Genomic DNA, 21,296 nt, shown 5'->3' with positions numbered 1-21,296 from the left:
GGGAAAATTGGGACACTAATGCATCATTGGTAGAGTTGTAAAATGATTCAACCATTCTGGAGAGCAATGTGGAACTATGTCCAAAGGGCTATTAAATTATGTGTACCTTTTGACACAGTAGTGCCACTACTGGGTCTGTATCCCAAGGAAATCATAAAGGAGGGAAAAGAACCCACATGTGCAAAAATGTTTATAACAACTCCCTCTTATAGTAAGAAAAAATTAGAAAATAAGTAGATGGGGGCAGCTAGGTGGTACAGTGAATAGAGCACCAGCCCTGAATTCAGGAAGACCTGAGTTCAAATCTGGTCTCAATCACTTAACACTTCCTAGCTGTGTGACCCTAAGCACATCACTTAACCCCAATTGTCTCAGCAAAAAAAAAGAAGTAGATGCCCATCAATTGGGGAATGACTGAATAAGCTGTGGTATGTGAAGATAAAGGAATATTATTGTTCGATTAAAAAATGATTAACAAGCTGATTTTAGAAAGGCCTGAAAAGATTTACATGAACTGATGCTGAGTGAAGTGAGTAGAACTAGCAATACATTGTACACAATAACATCAAGAATGTATGATGATCAATTATGAAAAACTTGGTCCTTCTCAGTGGTTCAGTGATCCAAAGCAATTCCAACAAACTTTGGACAAAAAATGCTATCTGCATCCAGAAAAAAAACTATAAAGATTGAATGTAAATCAACACATGCTGTGTTCACTTCTTTTTTCTGTTATTTTTCTTTTCCCATGGTTTTTCCCTTTTGTTCTGATTTTTCTCTTCCAAAATGATTCATAAAGCAATGTATATTAAACTAAATAAATAAAATTGTAAAATAAAATAAAGTACAAAAACTTCCTTAAAAGTTAACCCTGTCCTTAGCATAAGGCACTTCAATCAGCTAACCAGATTGCTTTTCTTCCATCTTAGGGAAAGAAGAAGAGGAAGAGCACTAATGAGAAAGGCAGTCTAGGCAGGGTGCCATATTATAGCCCTCTGGAGAATCAGAGGGCAAAGGAGGGCAATGGGAATCTGAGAACCAGAAACAAGGAATGCTAGGAGGTAAGAGCAAGTATAGGAACAAAAAAAGTGGAATAGGCCTTGGGACAAATTCCTTCTATCTAGCCAGCCAATGTGTATTTTTTTTTATAATTTTTTCTGCTGCCTTTGACACACATTTCACAGCATACTCTGAAATAGTTGTATCTGATTTAGATGTGTGAGCATCATATATGTTCTTAAAGGTGGAGGAATAAAAAAGGTCATTTGATTTAAAATCTGAAGACCTGAGTTCATTTTCCATCAAGGCCATTTACTAGCTGCGCTCTCTTAGGCAATCAATAAATAAACATTTATTAAGTACCTAATATGTTCTAGGAACTATCTTAAGTGCTGGGGATACAAAAGGAGCAAAAGACAACTCCTGCCCTCAAAGAGCTTACAATCAAATAGGAATTACAACATACAAGCAAAAAAGAACAAAGCAAACTATATTCAGGATATAATCGCTAGAGAACAGGTGTTGGAATTAACTGGGGTTAGGAAAGACTTCCTCTAGAAGGCAGAATTTTGGCTGAGACTTGAAGGAAGCAAGGGAGGTAAGTAGTCATTTGAAGAGGGAGAGCATTCTAGATATAGGGAACAGCTACAAAGAATGCCCAGAACCAAGAGATGGAGTATCTTGTTAGGTACAAGCCAGGATGCCAGTGTCACAGTGTACATGATAGGAAAGGTATAAGACAAGAGAGGTAGGAGGGGACTAGGTTGCAATGGATTTTGAATGCCAAATAGAACATTTTGTATTTGACCCTACAGGCAATAAAGAGTTTACTGAGTAGGGGGTAACATGATTGGACCTAAACTTCAGGTAAATTACTTTTGTTGGCTAAATGGAGGATGTATTTAAGTGGGAAAACTTGAAGCAGACAGATTCACCTGCAAACTATTGCAACAGTGCAGACATAAGATGATGGAGGCCTGAACTAAAATAAAGGTAGTATCAAAGGAGAGAAAGAAGCATATTAAAGAGATATTGCAAAGGTGAATTCAACAGGCATTGGCAACAACTTGGATGGCAGGGGAAGAATGGGTTGGATGGTTGTGAGAGACGTTGAAGAGTCCAGGATAACATTTAGGTTGGATATCAAGGGACTACGAGGAAGGTGTTGCCCTGTATAATATTAAGCAAGGGAGAAGGGGGAAAAGATGGGAGAAAGAATTAATTTCATTTTAAACACTGTATTTCCATGGGTATCAGTTTATTCCACTGTAAAAGGAGGAGATGAGATTCGATCATCTCTAAATATATTGCCAGCACTAAATCTAGAATTTCTATGCATTTCCTGTGCCCAGTGGTAAAGAAAGCCATAACAGTAGTAATGCATTGTATCATAGGACCATACCGTGGGTTCTTATTAAAGGATTTACAAACAAAAGCTTTAATTGTCCAGTTCATTGTAGCAGCCAAAGGCTAGGCTTTTTTTTTAATTCAGAGAATGAAAAATATGCTTTAAAGGAATAAACTGATATTTCCTAAAAAGCCCATTTATCCCTTCCCTTTTTCAAAAGAGACACTGTGCAAGAACTCACTAATTCTGAACCCTCAGTTTTCAATTCTCTCCTTTTTTCCAGCCAACTATCTTTCAGGTTGCTAAGAATATAGACTATGTAATTATGATCTTGGTATTGCTACCCTTATAATTAAAATAAGGCTTTGTTATTTATAGTGTTTTCATACCATTTAAAGGAAAATTTCCCTTATGTCTGTATTTTCAAAATGGAGAAAATATTCCTATGAAAATGTATCATGGTGCCTGAAACATATTAGACACTTTATAAATGTTTATTATGTGCTACATTTATTTTTATTACAAAGTGAGATGCAGAGTCAGCCTGTTTCCTCATATGAAAAATTGCCATACTTTGTGCTATGTACTTTGTCATCAAAATTAGTCTTAAACACTATAGCTTATGATAACAGCACAAGCCATTTGGGGGCATCATTGCATCACTGTATGTAGTATGATTGATTTTTCTGTTATTCTGCATAAATGGGTCAGAAAACTTGAAGAAATATGTCTAATAGACTATGTGAGAGAAATTGGTGGGGAGGAAGACATTGACTAGTCTATCATTCCTTAAGCATGGGGGTTGTTATCATGACCAGTCTGGTGAAACCTATGGAATTCTCAGAAGCACATTTTTAGAATGCCTCCCATATGTAAATGTCAACACCCCATTCCTCTTTTCTCCTCCCCATTTCCCTACCTTGCCCAGGAGGATTTTCCCTTTTTCTGACAACAATAAATAATTTTTTTGAAATATGAATTTTTTAAATTTTTATATGAAATAATAAAGAGTACTATTATAGGAAGAAAGCAATGACAAACAAAAATACCATATGAATGCCCACAATCCTGTCCATGGGAAGTTGTGTATTCCAGACAGCCAGCTTTCTCTTCAAGGTGTGGGCAAGCCTCCCCACCATTCTGAGGTTCCTGATGCACATAACGTCTCCGCACACGTGTTGCAGGTTTACATTGATCTGCACAACTGCTCCAGGAACTCCATTCTCCCACAATGCATGGGCGAGCTAAAAAGTAAAATGATATAACATTTACAGTAGAGAACTTCTCCAGTGGATCATGCTTACACCCCATCTTTTATAATGTAGTTAAGCATCTAAATTTGTTTTTAACTGATATCCAACTGAAAAGGTAACGTACAAATCTTCAGATTGTTTCAATTTATCTTCCCTCTACAATTACTTTCAGGAACTATGGTTGTCTAATATTGCAATACATACTAGATATCAGAATATCACAATGCACCAGCTTGGTAAACCTGCTCTTTTCATTAATGATAGATGATGAACTTTCAGAAGCCCTTTTCTCAAAACTCCAAAATGGATTTTGGGATCCATTGGGGTCCTAGAAAAGGTCCCACCTTAATATGTATCAAATAAATTGAAGAAAACCTATCCAAGAGTAGGGCCGACCCAGAATACTCAGTACCTATCACTGAGAAGTAATGAAGTGATAATAAAGGTACCAGAAGTAGTAATATGAAGTAGAAATATAAAATAGATTTGGGAGAGCATAATTGCAAAAGAACATTAGATTTGGTATGTAACATGGAGCAACCATGACATAGAGCCCACCACAGAAATATGTGAATAGCACATGGGTTCAAACTAACCAGAACTAAGCAAGGCAGTCATAGGTTATTTGAGTAATTTTCTTTCAGAAGACAGTTTTTAAGGTCTCAGGGGAAAAGGGGGAAATAAAGATGGAATCTAGGGAGTAACAAGGGTGTAAACTGAGATGTTGAGACTGTCTTAAAGACAGTCTGAGAAAACTGAGTTTCCATCAAGGCTGTCTCAAATATGCTAATCAAGATAGTCTGGGAAAACTTGAGTTCCCACCATGATTGACAATAGGAACTGGATGGGCTATTTTTAATAATTCCTGAGAATAAGCTGGTTCAGTCCACAAGTTGTCCAAAATTCCCATCGCTAAAACTATATGGAGCTGAAAAAACCTTAGAGATTATTTAGTATGACTCCCTCATTTTACAGATGAGAAAACTGAGAGTCAGTGAGATCACAAAGTTATTAGCATAGCCCAAACATGAATACCCATGCCTTCCTAGTCCAGAGCTTTCTTCATACATAACAAGAATCTCAGACTACAACCTTGACTTTTAGAAATGCCTGTGGATTTTGTCTGCCGAAGATAAGACTTTTTGATGAGGTAAAGGATTGCTATTTGAGGTTGATAGAGAAAGCCTGAAGTACTGATAAAATTACTCCCTGAGGTTAGTAAGGAAGGGCATTGAAGGAAGGGAAATTCAATTTTACAATCCTAATCCCAGTAGAGATCATGGCTAACCCCACCTTACTATATCTGACCAAGTATCAAATGCCCAGAAGTTAAATTTCCCTTGTAAATCTGTCCATGGCCATCTTTGTTGAAGCCCCTTTGAGTCTGAAACCCCTTGGGATGGTGTTTTTTTTCCTCATCCCTCCCCCATACTCCACGGTATTTTTCCACTCATCCTTTCCCCATGTCTCTTATTACAGCTAACTAACTCTTTTAGAATTCCTGCCAGTCAATGGAATTCTCCCATCTCATGATGTATTCCTTTCTCCTGGTTAATTGTGAGTTCTACTAGGAAACTTGTCTTTTCCATCATTAATTTAAAAAAAAACAAAAAAACACCTTTCTTTACTACCTATATGCTCTCCTAAATCTATTTCATATTTACTACTCCTGGTGTATATTTTACCTTTTCTTTTATCTGTAGCTTCTCATAAGTAATTTACCAAATTTCTCTTTTGCCAAAGAACAAGAACACTGATTTTGTCACATGATCAAATCCCAACATTTGGTGCCAATTGTTCTCTTCAAAGTCATCATTTGATGCTTATACTCAATTTCATCATTTAGTGTGCTATATCTCAATCTTCTCATTTCCAAGGAAGTTTGAGATCTAAGTAAGAGTAAGAGGTCTCATTAGTTTTTAGATTTAATTCCTTCAGGATTTGGAATGAGATAAAGGACAATAATAATGACAATGATGATGACAACAGCAATAATGGTCACTATCAGTTATACAGTGTTTTAAGACTTGCAAAGCAAAGATTGCTATTATTTTTTTGAATGTCACATCATTACTAAATCTGCAGTGTTCATTCTTATTTCATGTAAACTGCAGTCTAGCCAAGCCTCTCCTATCTTATACTTCGAAAGCTATTACTTTCATGTATATGAAGCACTATGTCTGGGGAGTGAATGTCTATACAATGGGATATTTAGGGAGATCCTTGGCAAAGAACTATTTTGGAGCATGGAATCACTAACTATCACTATTTATCTCTTCCCTTACCAAATGACCTCTCACATTCTGGTATTTTCAAGGAACACTTCATTTTCCTGATAACCTAGAAAGTAGACAAATGTTCTGGGAGGGAGGCCAACCTGAACTTTGTGAACAGATAACAACTACTTGGCCCTGGCAGAAAGAAAATCAACACCTACTTCAAAGACCTCACTATACAACTCTTCCTTTTCACCATATTTTCCAGAATCAAGAATTTCAGTTCTTCCACTTTCTTGTTGCATCTACTTGGGAGTCCTCAACATGAAAACCATCACTCCCTTTACTTATCATTGGCACCCTGAGGAACAAATTCAACTTCATCTTCTCTCACTTTATTCTCCAACTTAAATCTTTCAAAGTTAAAAAATTCTCTAGATCTTCACCATTCTTTTTCTTTTCCCTCAGCCTACCATTTTTATTACAAAGGCACATGGGATAAGTTCCCAGATAAAATGAAAATGAAAATAGCTTTTTGAGTATATTTAAGATCCTAAACTCCTTCAAAAAATTTGGCTCATATTTAAATTTTAGTTTATTTCATCTGATTGTTTCAAAGCTATTTAAAGTCCCTGAATGAAAAGGCTATCTAAGCTGCAAGTTAGTGTTTTCTATCATTATTACTATTGGTTCAGATTTGAGCTTGGCAGAATGAGGCTTCCTGTTTTGTTTAAAATCCACAACTTTAAAAGACCCATCAAAGAGTTTGAGGACTTTGAAATACAGTTATTTGGGAGATTTAAGGGAGATACAAGTTGAATATATTCATCTGAAAATAGTTACAAATAAAAAGGTAATCCCGAAAACATCAAGTTGAAAGATTTGTATACAATGTTTGTTCCCTTTCTGCATATAATAAAATAAAATGATTTATTCTTGATTTATTTTTGTGTTTTTGATTATTTTGACTGCAATTTGTTTTTGCTAAATAAGGACTAGTTTTGGGGGAGGAGCTAGAGAGAAAGAATAGAAATTCTAGCTACATTGAATATTAAATAAGGATCATACATAATTACAGCTGCATGACAACCATCTCATTTTAAAACTGATGCATTATTGTTCAATGCTCTTTTCCTTTGATGCTTATTCCATTTAATTTAACTCATATCTCCACAAATTTCTCCAACAGTTCTCTTAAAATTCAGCATTTTTTGTATCCATTTTTTTTCACTAGTTACAAATGAAACCTGATAAAACATTCTGCTGTTCCATAATATTCTGAATAGTCATCACTACAACTTAACTGCAATGTCAAAGTTTCTGAAAACTCAGTTAAAATTTGATCCCTTTGGGCTATCCTAGGAATTTAGGTTACTTTGCTAAAAGTCAAGATTATAGATTAAACAAATATTGAAAAGCAAACACCAGTTTTTATAAAAATTCATTTCAGTCAATATCTGTTAAGTGGTAACTTGGTGCAAGGTATTATGTTCAGCAATAGGAATAAAAAGAGCAAATGCGAATAGTCCTGGACAACAGGAACTTAACAGTTTTCCAGTGGAATAAAATGAACACACACACACACACAGAAGAGGGGAAATTAGGACATAAGGTAAAATATGTTCAATAACAAGTAGAGATCCGAAGTTCTATGACAAGCCTGAAATGAGAACAATCTCTTCCAGTAGAAGGAAGAGATAAAATTCCAGGAAGGGCATGTACCCCTTTTGAGCCTTGAGGGAAATTGAGGAAAAAATAAAAGAAGAAATGAAGTTGCTATTCACCTATGGATTTCACTTCAAAAAAGATAAAGAAGATTTAGTGCCTTTAAGAGTATGAAGAATTTAATGATAAATAAACTTTAATCATTCAGCATTTTAAAAAAATTGTAAAGACTAGGGAGAGTAAAGTTTATTGGATTGATTTAAGGTTGAAAGCTACCTATTGAAGAAATAATCTAGTCCAATGCTTCATTTTAAAGATGAGAAAACTAAGACCTAAATAGGTTAAGACTTACTGAAGAGCAAGGGTGGTAGCAGAGTTGGGATTTGAAATCAAATCTTTTGACTCCAAACCCGACTCTTTCTTTTTCTTTTCTTTTTTTCTTCTTCCTTCCTTCCTTCCTTCTTTCTTACTTCCTTTCTTTTTTTTTAAACTAATTTTGTGTGTGTGTGTATATGTGTGTATGTAATAGTCACTTAACTTGCCCAGGGTCACACAACTAGGAAGTGTTAAGTTTCTGAGGCACATTTGAACTCAAGTCCTTTTGACTTCAGAACTGGTGCCTTAACCATTGTGGCCATCTAGTTGCCCTCAAGGCTTTTCTAATTTATCAGGGATAATAAAGGAAGGAAAGTACCAAAGGAAAGAAGAATTAGGAAGATATAAGAAATGCCTTATCAGCAGATAATAAAGGATCTACTTAGACAAAAACATGCAAAAAGGTAAACCATTTATTAAACTCCTACTAAAAGCAAATATTGCTAAGAACTAGACTAAATAAGACCATTACTTTTTTTCTGCCCCAGTTGTTTTCAAGTCAGCTCTATTTGCAACAGGGAAAAACCTTCAAATCAAAGCATCCTGAGTTCAAAACCTTCTGATATTCTGAATGATTCTCAGAATCAATGATGCTCCTTCAAACTATACAGATCGCTGACTTGCCACACCTCACAGGCTTGTTGTGAGGAAAGTAAAACACAGTACTAGAGAAATATGATCTATTATTATTTTATTCTTCTGTTTCTCCCAACTATGATCAGGAGCAAATGAACAATTTTCTGCCTTTTCTTTAGATAGTAATTTGTTGGACCTGAAATAGGAGAATTCATACCATTGTGTTCTGCATTCAGAAATGTGTGGTCACATAGCCTACAAAATAAGCCTTACCTTCCACGTTGACTTCCTTAACTTTGGTTCTATTGTCTAAGTAAATTAGGCTATAATTAATAATGATGAGTTACCACTAAGACTTATTGGGCAGAATGACTAAGAAAAATTATAAATTGACATTATGAATTATTGTATAAATGTTGAGTTCACTTAAAAGCCCAGACATGAAGGTGCCAGTTGGGTTCAGAGCAAGTCTCTCTTCTGGTCTATAATACTAAAGGCTGACTGATTGCATTCTCAAAAACTGCAAATTCAAATAAAAAATATTTGTGAGACTTTTTTTAAGATAGAGTTTTCAGAAATAAAGGCAAGTTATTTTGTAGGAGAGGTTGATTTTTTTAAACGCTCCAAAGTTGCAATGCTGCAAAGTTGCAAATGAAAATAAAAATCTCAACTAGCAGTGCACAACCATGCGGCACACGTGCGTGAGCACACATACACACACACAGCCCTCTCCATATGTTTGAGGAAGGGAGAAACACCTGTTTGAGAAAAGATCAAGTAGGAAAAGAAAAAAACAGAAGCAAAACAAACCCCAAAGCCAGGGAGCTTCGCTCTGGTGTGATAAGACCTGAGTTACCATCTTGATTCTGCCATTTACTAGCTACAAGACCTTGAATAAGACACTTCACTCTCTCAAAGGCTCAATTTCCCCTTCAGTAAAACCAGGACTTTTGGGTTGATTCTCCCAAATCAGACTTATCCCTGTTTCTTTTCTCCTTGGCTAGATCATAGGAAGGAAAGGAAGTAAAGAAATATTTCTTAAGCACTTACTAAGTGCTAGGCACTGTGCTAAGCACTTTACAAATCTTCTCTCATCTGGTCCTCAGGACTCTGGGACAGACATGCTATTATAGCCCTGCTTTATCATTGAACAAATTAAGGCAGATAAAAGCTAGCTAGAGCTACCAAGTGTTCAAAACTTGAACTCAGGTTTTCCTGACTTCAGACTACCTAACTGAGTAGATCCAGACTCATAAATTCCCCAATCTCAGAGTGGGAAGCATTCAGAGACTCCTAGAACAGAACTCTCCCTACTAAGTGCTATATAAATAATTATACATCGTTTCCTTAAAGGTCTCTCCTGAAAAGGAGCCATTCTGCATTTGGGAGAGTTTACCTTGTTAGGAAGTTTTCCCTTGCATTCCCTTGCAATGCATCCCTTGTAAATTCTATGTCCAAAATTTCTCTTCACTCACATGGCCATCACCATTGTTTAGAAACCTACAATCTTTCACTTAGACTATTGCAACACCTTCCTAATTCTACTCAGTATTTTTTCCTGACCTCACCCTTTCCAATACATCTTCCACATAGATAGCATATTGATACTTCTGTAAAACACAAGTTTGATTGTGACATTCTTCTGCTCAAGAAGGTTTGGTGACTCCCTATTGTCTCTTAGAAAATAATACATTTAGCATTTAAAACCTTTCACATTGTGGCTCCAAACTATCTTTCCAGACACATTTCCATTATTCTTCCTCCCCACTCTATCCCTCCTGTCAACTCCAAGTACTCTAACTACAAGTCCAATGGTCTCATTTGATGTTCTCCATACAAGGTAATTCATTTCCCCCTTCACGTCCTGCACCTATGCCATCTATCCCTCATGCCTGGGATGACCTCTCTCCTCACCTCTGCCTCTAGAAACCCTAGTTTCTTTCAATGGTCAATTCTATGTTGGAGGGGATGTGAGAAAACAGAGACACTGATACATTGTTGGTGGAATTGCGAACACATTCAGCCATTCTGGAGAGCAATTTGGAACTATGCTCAAAAAGTTATCAAACTGTGCATACCCTTTGATCCAGCAGTGTTTCTACTGGGCTTATACCCCAAAGAGATAGTAAAGAAAGGAAAGGGACCTGTATGTGCCAAAATGTTTGTGGCAGCCCTGTTTGTAGTGGCTAGAAGCTGCAAAATGAATGGATGCCCATCAATTGGAGAATGGTTGAGTAAATTGTGGTATATGAACGTTATGGAATATTATTGTTCTGTAAGGAATGACCAGCAGGATGAATACAGAGAGGACTGGTGAGACTTACATGAACTGATGCTAAGTGAAATGAGCAGAACCAGGAGATCATTATATACCTCAACAATGATACTGTTTGAGGATGTAGTCTGATGGAAGTGGATTTCTTCGATAAAGAGAGCTAATTCAGTTTCAATTGATCAAAGATGGGCAGAAGCAGCTACACCCAAAGAAAGAACACTGGGAGATGAATATAAACTGCTTGCATTTGTGTTTTTCTTCCCAGATTATTTATACCTTCTGAATCCAATTCTCCCTGTGCAACAAGAAAACTGTTCGGTTCTGCACACGTATATTGTGTCCAGGATATACTGTAACCTATTCAACATGTAAAGGATTTGCTTGCCATCTGGGGGAGGGGGTGGAGGAAGAGAGGGGAAAAATCAGAACAGAAGTGAATGCAAGGGATAATGTTGTAAAAAATTACCCTGGCATGAGTTCTATCAATAAAAAGTTATTTTAAAAAAATGGTCAATTCTAGTTCCCCCTACTTAAAACCTTTCCTAATTTCCACAGTTGTTCTCTCTATCAAGCCCCCCAAATTACCTTATGTTTACATATATTTTATAGTTACTTATCTTTGGTAATATTTCCTCCCCCAGAAAAATATAAGCTCTTTGAGGATAGGGATTGTTATTTAGAAGTGTACAGCTCTTCATGACCCCAACTGAAGTTTTCTTTTTTTTTATTAAAACTTTTTATTTTCAAAACATATAAATGGATAATTTTCAACATTCACCCTTGTAAAACCTTGTATTCCAAATTTTTCCCTCTCTTACCATTCTGCACAACAAAAATAAGATCAGAAAGGAAAATAAAATGAGAAAGACAACAAAATGCAAGCAAAGAACAACAAAAAGATTGAAAATTCTAGGTTGTAATTCACGCTGAGTGCAGATGTCTCTCTCCTTCACAAAACCATTGGAACTGGCCTGAATCATCTCATTGCTGAAAAGAGACATGTCATCAGAATTGATCATCACATAATCTTGTTGTTGCCATGTACAATAATCTCCTGATTCTGCTCACTTAGCATCTTAGCATCAGTTCATGTAAGTCTTTCCAGGTCTCTCTAAAATCATCCTGATTATCATTTCTTATAATATTCCATAACATTCAAATCCTAAAATTTATTCAGCCATACTCAACTAATGGGCATCCACTCAGTTTCCAGTTTTTTGCCACTATAAAAAAGGGCTGCCACAAACATTTTTGCATATGTGGATCCCTTTCCCTTCTTAATAATCGCATTAGAAACCCTGCTGGCTCAAAGGATATGCAGTTTTATAGTCCTTTGGGCATAGTTCCAAATTGCTCTCCAGAATGGTTGAATCAGTTTACAACTCCATCAACAATGTATAAGTGTCCTAGTTTTCCCACATCCCCTCCAACCCAATTGGAATTTTCTTGGCAAAGAGGCTGGAGTGGTTTGTCATTTCTTACTCTAGCTCATTTTTATGGATGAGGAAACTGAGGCAAACAGGTTTGACTTCCCTAGAGCCACACAGCTAGTAAATGTCTGAGGCCAGATTTAAACTTAGCAAAATAAGTCTTTCTGACTCCTGAGCTGGCACTCCATCCAGCTGCCCTGAAAACAAAATTGTTTTCATTTTTTTATCCCTAAGCCTAGTGTGTAGTAGCCTGGTACATAGTAGATGCTTAATAAATGCTGATTGAATTGAATTAACAATTAAATATGTCCCCTTTGTAACTTCCAACCTTTTGCTCCCCTCTGCCCTGGAGGATGAACAAATCTAATTCCTTTTCCACCTGAAGCCAATACTCCTCATTTTCTTCTAACTTTCATTCAATCCTGATAGCATATGATCTCAGGAATTTTATCATTACTCTGTAAACTCTCTAGCTTCTCAATGTCATCCCTCGAATATATCTCCCAAAACTGAATATAATACTCAAGAAGAGGCTTAACCAAGATGATTTTCAGTAGCATTATTGGTTGGAGCTGAGCTCTCCCAATGCTGATTTACATTGTGATTTCCATCCACTAAAAACACCAGCTGTTTTTCAGACAATCTGATTTCTAACCCTGCCTCTTCCACATTGAACTAATCAAATTCATTTGTAAAAACAGGTGCAAAACTATATTCTATTTCTCTAGATAAAATGTCTTGAGGGCCTTCTATTATTATTATTATTATTACTGTTATAATAATAATTATCATTATTATTATATTGTATTCCTATTGAAGTCTTTGGAGAGTTTTTCTCATCTAATTCAGGAGTTAACTATTGCTCTTAATTTTGTGTCATGCAAATTCTGTAAATCCATGCTATCTTCTTCTAAGTTATTAATTTAAAAAAAAATTAACAACACAAGACCAGGTAAAAATACTTGAGTTGTTCTACTCTAGAGATATGTCTAAACTGACAGTGGGAATTAATGACTGGGTCCAAGTATCCAATCATATCCAAATTCATCCAACTATATTCTAACCCCCAGCTTCTTAAACTGTGATTCATGATCCCATATGCAATCTCATAACTGAATGAGAGTTGTGAAATTATGATTTATTATCAATAAATGCTTGATTTGGATGCCTATTTTATATATCTATATACCCAGGATTACATAAAAATTTCTCAGACAAAAAGGAATCACAAATTGAAAAAGTTTAAGAAATCCTGACCTCTATTTTAACCACAAGGATTAAATACTGACAGGATCACCTTGTACAAATAGAGTTACCTAGAACTAAAGCCCACATTTACTATATACAATCGGGAGACCAAACTATAAACGTAAACTCCAGGATACTTTGCTTGAGTCCTTTATTATAAAAGATTCCATCTTTCCCCTTATAAATTGTGAATTCTGCTTGGGAACTTTGCTTACCTTATGGTATCATAATAAAGCTTTTTTTTTCCCCTTGCCTGGAAGATGGTCTAAGTCTGTGAATTCTTTCCAGACAACTCCCCCACCTTCATGACTTCTTGTATCCCATCAATGTGAGAAACATCTTCAAATTCCTTATTAAAATCTATATAAACTACGTCTACACCAACAACTTTATCATGACAACTACAATGTCCACAAAGAAAATGAAGTCAGTCTCCTCACCTGTTCTTGCTGAAGTGATGCTAATTTTTTATGATGCTAGTTTCCTTTTCCTAGACAGTCATTTATCATATGCTAGAATTTTACAAGAAATCAAAAGTGAAGTCCACTGATCTAAATCTCAATGGCTTCATTCTCTTCTTTTTAAAAATTGGTACAACCTTTACCTTTTACCAGTCCTGCAGTCTTTTTCCCATTATTCATAATTGTTCAAATATCATTATTCAATAATCACACCCACTAGTTCTTTTAGTACCTGGGATGTGCTTCCCTGTTGACAAACCTTCAAAAGCAGATAGGTACTTTTACTATCTTGAGTTTCAACTCTTTACTAGCCATTTTGTTGTTGTTGTTCTGTCCTTTCCAGTCCAAAAATTATTCTTCTTAACAGCAAAAATAGATAGAAAAGGAGCAGAAATAGCTCAACTTTCTTTCCATTGTCCCATCATTCATTATCTAATCTATCCCCAATTTGCATGCTGTCCTATGATTTTTTAATCTTCTCTTGTCCCCAATATACCAATAAATAAATATGTCTCTTTTTTTGAATTTACCTCTTTTAGGGAATCTCTTAGGGTTGCTAAGTGAATAGAACTCCAGATCAGGAGTAAGGAAGTCTTGAGTTCAAATTCAACTTAAATTAATACTAAGACCTACCCTACTGGCCTCAGTTTCCTGATCTATAAAATAAGCTTGAGAAGAAAATGACAAGTCACTCTAGTTTCTTTGACAAGAAAACTCCAAATAGGCCATGAAGAGTTGGACACAACTCAACAACAGCACTTCTTCATCTTTAAAGTTCCTGACACTATGCCACCCTTTTGTCTTCATTTTCCATTCCCTTTGTTTTTTTTTCCTATATGACCTTTACAATTTTAAATTGTTCATCTTCAATGTTTTTAAACTGGTTTCCTCTATCCTCCACATCAGAATTGTTCTTCTTTGTATCTTCAGAATTTGATTCTTGAAATCTCTAACCCATCCCTCCTGGGCTTATAGTTTTAACTCTATAGTTAACTCTATAGTTTTAATCCATGGGATCTAACTATCCTTTCTCTAAAAGTTCTGATGACTGCTGTCCAAACATGTAAGGTGGATATCAAACTTTGCTCAAATTTCCTCTTGTTCTGTTTTACAAATTCTAAGATAAAATGGCCACTTCCCACTCATTACCCCCAAGCTTTTGTCATTTCCACTTTAGCAACCATTTCCTCATAGATGAAATCAAGGCAAAATAGCTATTTCTTTTTCTAACTCCTATGATGGATAAATGATCATTAAGATGAGTCAAGAAATCATTAGCTGTGCTTTTGGCAGATAGAGACCTCCAGATATACAGATAAGTGGAGTCCCCTATCATTACTATAGCATCCTTCTTTTTCAGGCTTCTGATCCATTTCCCAGACTCCTCATCTATATTCTTTCTATCCAGGTATTCTGTTGCATACTATACAATATTACTTATGTATACTATCTAAAGCCATAATGAAAAATATAAATCAATGTAGGCAAATCAGTACTCTACAATTACCATCTTCCTGATGACCTTCATCAGAAAAGCCATAGTGAGTCTTTTATCTGTGCATCCAGAGAACATGCTGATGAGAAATCTTCCTAAATGTCTGTTTTCTCAGAAGGGGAAACAGAAAGGGAAGTGATGGTACAACCATGTTAAAGTTGAAGTATACTTTCAAAAACCCAAGCTGTGTATAGTAGCTTAGCAGTGTCAACTGCAATCCTCTTTTGGTTCTTTTTTTATTTGAAAATGTTCATATAACAGTCAAGTTTAAGAAAAAATTATTTTAAAGTCTTCTAAAATCTACTTTCTTTTCTTTTTCTCTTCAAGTCAACAAAGATTTCTGAAACACTTGAAAATATTAAGAGAGAATGTTTAGGGATTCTGGATATGCTTAAAACAAAAATCCTAGAAAATACATATCCCTTTTCTGGCTTGCTTTCCTCTTATCCACCACTAATAAGAATTTTCTCCTGCATAGAGTTGTTAGGAATTTTTTCTCTAAGAACTTGAGTTTATTTGAGTACTTCCAGATGGCAGGGTCATCTCCTTTACTACTTATCTCAAAGTTCTACACTGAAATTGGGAATTGTGAGTTTGCTCTTTGTTCTAACTTTTCCACCTTCCTAGACTTAAAATGAGGATTGTATGTTAACCATATGGAGACGGTGGGAGTTCTGTAACTAGATTCTTGTAAAGAATTTCTCTTTAGCAAGCCAAAAACAGCTTCCTTAACTAAGTTCTCTCCCTCTTCACCTCTACTTCTTGGAATGTCTACCTCCCACCAAGACCTATCCCACTAGTTGTCTGTGTTTCCACCAAAATTAATTTACACCATATATATTTCGCATTAAAATATCCATGTGAATGTTATTTTTGCCCAGTGGAAGGTTCTGGTTTTTTTTTCCTTGGTATCCCTAACACCAAACATAGCCCTACACAAATATTAATGTTAGGTGAATTGAACTGAAACCTAAAGCCTCATTTTCAAAGACTTTCTCATATCTTCTCTCTTCAGCCTAAATATGATCCTCTCTACAAGGTAATCACACTTCTGCTCCCCTCAATTTCAGCTGTCAATTAAATCTTCTTTCCTTTTATTCAACCAAAATAGAATTAGATGGATTAAATCAAAGATTATTTCTTTAACATACCATAGTTCAATACTTTTTCACATTACTTTTTTTTTCAGTTAGTTTCATTAATTCTTTAGTAAATCCTTTAACCCTGAATTTTTCATTGTTGAATTAAGGAAAGGAAAACTTGCAAACATCCAGCTGAAAAAAAGGCAGATTTCCTTAGGGGTCAGTTTTAGGTCAGTGGCAAAAGAAAATAGAGAAGAGTATAACTCCCATTGTAGAACTTCGAACTCCCTTCCATGAACATAGCTTTCTTCTCTATTTTCCTGAGTTATGAAAGTAACTAAAGGAAATATACATCATTTTGTGCATTGATCTTAAAATGAATTAATTGCCCATAGAATTTTGATACTTGAAAAAAAAACTGATCTTTTGAATTTGTATGGCAAAATCTCAAACTACAATCATGAGATTTTTGAGGTTACTTTTTCTTCTCTGATTACTGATGTTATTTAATTGAATGGTTTCCTTTGATTTTGAATCTGCAAAATTCACAGATTCAGGAATCTGCCTGAGATAGCCACTATCTAATTACACTTCCAAAAAAGAAACAGATAAAATAGATGACTAAGGAGAAATAGCTGAATATGCGTCAAGCTCCATCAAAACCATTCACTTCAACAAGCATTAAATATTTACTATTTGCAAGGCACTGTGGTAGCCACAAGATACAAAGCAAAAACAAAAATAAAAACAAGCAAGTCCTCAATGAATTTACATTCTGCTTTGGGAGGAATTAGGAGGAGGCAGGAGACAAGATGTATATCAGTAAATACAGGATAATCTTAAATCGTTAGAACATTAAAAACAACTTGAACCTGTTGGTTCAGGAAATCCCTTATACAGGAGATGGCACTTGGACTGAGCTGTGGTAGGCAGGATTTGGGGTATGGGAACCAGAAATCAGGGATTGACATTCTACCTCCAACATTTATTAGTTATGAGATGCTGGACAAGTCAATCTTTATTTGCCTCAATTCCTCATCTGTTTAATGAGGAAGCTGGACAAAGTAGAATCTAAACTTTTTCCCAATTCTAATTTATGATCCTATGAGCCATGAAAGCTAAGAATTCTAAGAGATAATGGTTAAAATATAGTTGTGGACAATGGGGTCACCTTATGTAAAGATACAGAAATAAGAGATGAAATATTGAATTCAGCAAAGAGATCACTGATGACTGGAAAACAGAGTATGTGAAAGAGGAATAATATGAAATACATCTGGAAAGATAAATGGAAACATAATGAAGAAGGGGTAATTTTAAATATCAAGGTGAAGAGATTTAATTTTATTGTAGAAGCAAAAGAGAACCCTTGAAACTTCTTGAGCAAGGGGATGACATAGTCTTAACTGTACCTGAGGAATATTAATTTGACAGTTGTGTGGTAGATTGGTTAGAACCTAAAACCAGGAGGAATCAAATTGTAGTTCATTGCAACAATCCTAATGCAAGATGACTGAATTAGAACAATAATCATATAAGTAAAAAGAATAGACCCAAGAGATAGTATGGAGGTAGAACTGATAAGACTTAACAATTGATTGGATATGAAAAGGGAAGGGAAGGAAAGAGTCAAAGATAATTCCAAGGTTTCAAATCCGGATGACTGGAAGAATCATGATATACTCAACAGAAATGGGGAAATCTGGAAGATGAATCAAGTGTAGGAATTGGTAAAATATACATCAGGGTATTATATCACAACAGTGTTTACTTCTACTCCTATTGACACTTTTCTGAGAACCGTTAATTTCCAAAATAGTAAACCAGAAAGAATGTCATTTTTTCCCTTGCCATTTATAATTTTACTCTTGCAACCTGTATTTTGAGCAAGAAGATCACTTATCAGAAGCAGTTAGATTGTGTAGTGGAGAGAGCCTTGGGTCTGACATCAGGAAGACCCAAGTTCAAATGTGGTCTCAGACAATTACTAACTCTGTGATGCTGGAAAAGTCTTCTAACCTCAGTTTGATTCACTTTTCTTAACTCTGAAATGATGTTCCTCACACAAGGTTGCTGTGAGGATAAAATGAGATGATATTTGTAAAGCACTTCTCACAGGGCCCAGCATGTTTGACTCAGTTTCCTCAACTATAAAATGGGGGTAATAATTTCACCTACCTCCCAGGGTTGCTGTGAAAATCAAATGACATATTTGTCAAGTGCTTGTCATCACATTGCCTAGTACTTATTATTATTATTATTTTCAATTAGATTTTAAATATCAATGTACATGAATGTTTTCATATACAAACAAAAAACAGGAAATGGGATTATATATGAAACTTTTGAGTTTCATATATGTGTATATGTATATATATATATATATATATATATATATATATAGTTTAACAATGTTAACTTTTAAGCTCCTCTCTGAGATTTTTTTCTGTTCCCTTCCTATTCTCCCTTTTGGGGCTATTCTGCATTTCTGGAACATATTACTCTTCTGTGTATTGAAATTCTTTTTTTCCTTTAAGAATATACCTCAAAATACCTCTTCCAGGAAGTCTTTCAAGCTTCAAATTTCTTAGAGCATTTTGACTAGAACTCTCCTTTGCTTTTACCTTTCTTTCTTGTGTGATGATATTCGTGTATGTTTCCCTATTTGGCCATAAAGCCTTTGAGAGTGGAGCCTACAGCCTATCATATAACCACCTAAAACCTAGTTAGAATCCTACTTTGCACATAGTAGATAAGTTCAGTGAATTACTTAATGACATGAGGTAGATGTTGAACCTGATTCTTGCCTGCTTGGGAGGAAGGGAAAGGGGAAAAGTAAGACAGTGGGAAACCATGCCTCATCTCCTCCAATCTACATTCCTGCATTGCATTGTGAGGTGTGTACTAGGCCAGTACAACCCAGAAAAGTGGTGTGGCTCATCGCAGGTTAATGATTTATAGAACCATAGGACTAGAGCTGGAAGGAACCTCAAAAGTCTAGTTCAACTCCTCATTTTCAGAGGAAAAGTGTCATCAATTATATTACTTTTTTAATTCAACGGGAATAAGATGAAAAGTATTTTAAATGTGACTCCACTTAGAATATAACAAACTGGCTATTGCTATGAATTATGTTACATTTAAATAGCTCTTGAGAGATAGGTCTTGAAAGTATTTTGTCCTTTTTTTTTTAGGTTAAGGAAGCTGAGGCTCAAAAAATAATTTGCCCATGATATCACAGTAAAATGTTAGTGGAAGAGCTATTTCATTCTGAATGCCTGCCTGTATCTCATAACTCCCTTCTAGCATCCTTTTCCCTCACCATACTGACTCTAGTATAGTCTAAGCAATAGGTGACCTTTAAGATTCCTTCCAGCTCTAAATCTATTCTGATTGAAAAGAGAACTTCCCACCCTCTGTATTTCTCGGGCAGGTACCTACTGGGGATATTTGAAGAAAGAAAATCTTTAGGAGAATGATGCTACACCTACAAAAGCCAGCCAGGTGTTCCTATGTAGGCAGGATTTTTTTTTTTAATTCTTATCACCTCTCCTACTGTTCCTCCCTCCACTGTCCTCTGGCTCCAAGCCCTCCAAACCATCACCCCAGAAAGTTCTACTGGACTATTGCCCCACCAGGTGGTCACTAACTTCTCCCCAAGTGGTTGCATGGAATTTCTCCAAAAAAGCGCTGCCCGGGCTCTCATCTGAGCCTGAGTCACATCCGAGAATTCTTTTGGCCTCTAAGGAGAAGGGCCCCAGCGCTGGCAGCTCTGCAAAACTTAAGGCAGAGCTGCGAGATTGCCAGCCTTGAAAGGGTCAAATGGGGGCACACCATGTCCACCTTGGGGAGAGTGGAAAGACTAACGCTCCCGGGGTGCGGGCTGCCCTGTTCAGTCGCATCACACTCCTGTCCAGATTTCGCCCACCTCCCTACCTGGGCACGCCCTGGAGTAGTCGAAGCAGCAGTCCCCAGTGAGCCGACACGCTTGATCACAATAGCACGTCCCATAAACCCTGTCCAGCCTCCAGCCCCGGCCGAAGCAGGTGGGGTCCCGCCCAGGGCAGCACCGCCCCACTTCTGAACAGCCCGCTTGGGCCCCAGCCCAAAGGCGCGCTAACCCCCAAAGTGCCATCCAAAGGGCACTCGGAAGGGTCTGCATCGCGAAGGCTTCTCCCCGCCAGAAGGAAACAGCCATGGTAACGGTGCCAAAAGAGACAGCGACGGTGACTTGACTTGGTCCCCTGGGAGAGTGAGCGGGCTCCTCTGCGAAGAGCGTGGAGGAGGCGGCCCCCAAACCGCCAGAGAGGCAAGGCGCGCCCCTCCTGCCAGCCCCCGCCCTTCTCGGACGCAGTCCCTCCCCATCTGCCGCTGCCCTTGGCTTTCTGGAGACCTCACAGCCTGAGCCTTTTGCATTTGGACAACAGACCGGGGGGAGGAGGGGGGAAGGGGGTTTCTGCCCGAGGGGGGCACCCCGCCGGAGCGCTTCCCGGGTTAGGAAGAGGGACGCCAATTTCGCCCTTTTCCCAGCGCCTCGCCCCTCTGGGGCAACAGCCGGCCTTTCATCTCCCTCTCTTCCTTACTTTACTACCCTTAGCAAGGAAGGGGCCAGAAAGCCGCTTTCCCCCGGTGTTCTCCTTCCGCCCTTCTCTATTCTCAATTTGGGCTGTCCCTCAGGGTAGGGAGTGCACTAACCCGAAGATAAGAAAATCCCAGCTCGGGGAGGGGAATGGATAGGAGAAAAGATCGGAGAAAGAGCCGGGAGAGCAGTTCCCTAGTGGAATCCAGGCCAGTAGTGGCGGTCCACAAGCACCTGTAGACTCTGGCGTCTTTAGCAAGGATCTATTCAAAATTGTTAAAACCAGCTCTGAAT

The 21,296-nt window shown here is 37.0% G+C and overlaps 1 protein-coding gene across 1 annotated transcript in view; it reads right to left on the bottom strand.

The window, feature by feature from the left end:
* Nucleotides 1–20,800, bottom strand: part of SBSPON (somatomedin B and thrombospondin type 1 domain containing) — a 49,358-nt gene extending 28,558 nt beyond the window's left edge. The window contains exons 1-2 of the mRNA XM_051970051.1: nucleotides 20,360–20,800; nucleotides 3,397–3,591 (exon numbers count right to left, since the gene is read on the bottom strand). Coding sequence (XP_051826011.1) covers nucleotides 3,397–3,591; nucleotides 20,360–20,621 — 457 coding nt within the window. The 5' untranslated portion in view covers nucleotides 20,622–20,800. The remainder of the gene's footprint in view (nucleotides 1–3,396; nucleotides 3,592–20,359) is intronic.
* Nucleotides 20,801–21,296: the final 496 nt, after the last annotated feature.

Source organism: Antechinus flavipes, chromosome 1 (genome assembly GCF_016432865.1).
Source record: "Antechinus flavipes isolate AdamAnt ecotype Samford, QLD, Australia chromosome 1, AdamAnt_v2, whole genome shotgun sequence".
NCBI lineage: Eukaryota > Metazoa > Chordata > Mammalia > Dasyuromorphia > Dasyuridae > Antechinus > Antechinus flavipes.
This window is presented reverse-complemented; position numbering and strand designations above follow the sequence as displayed.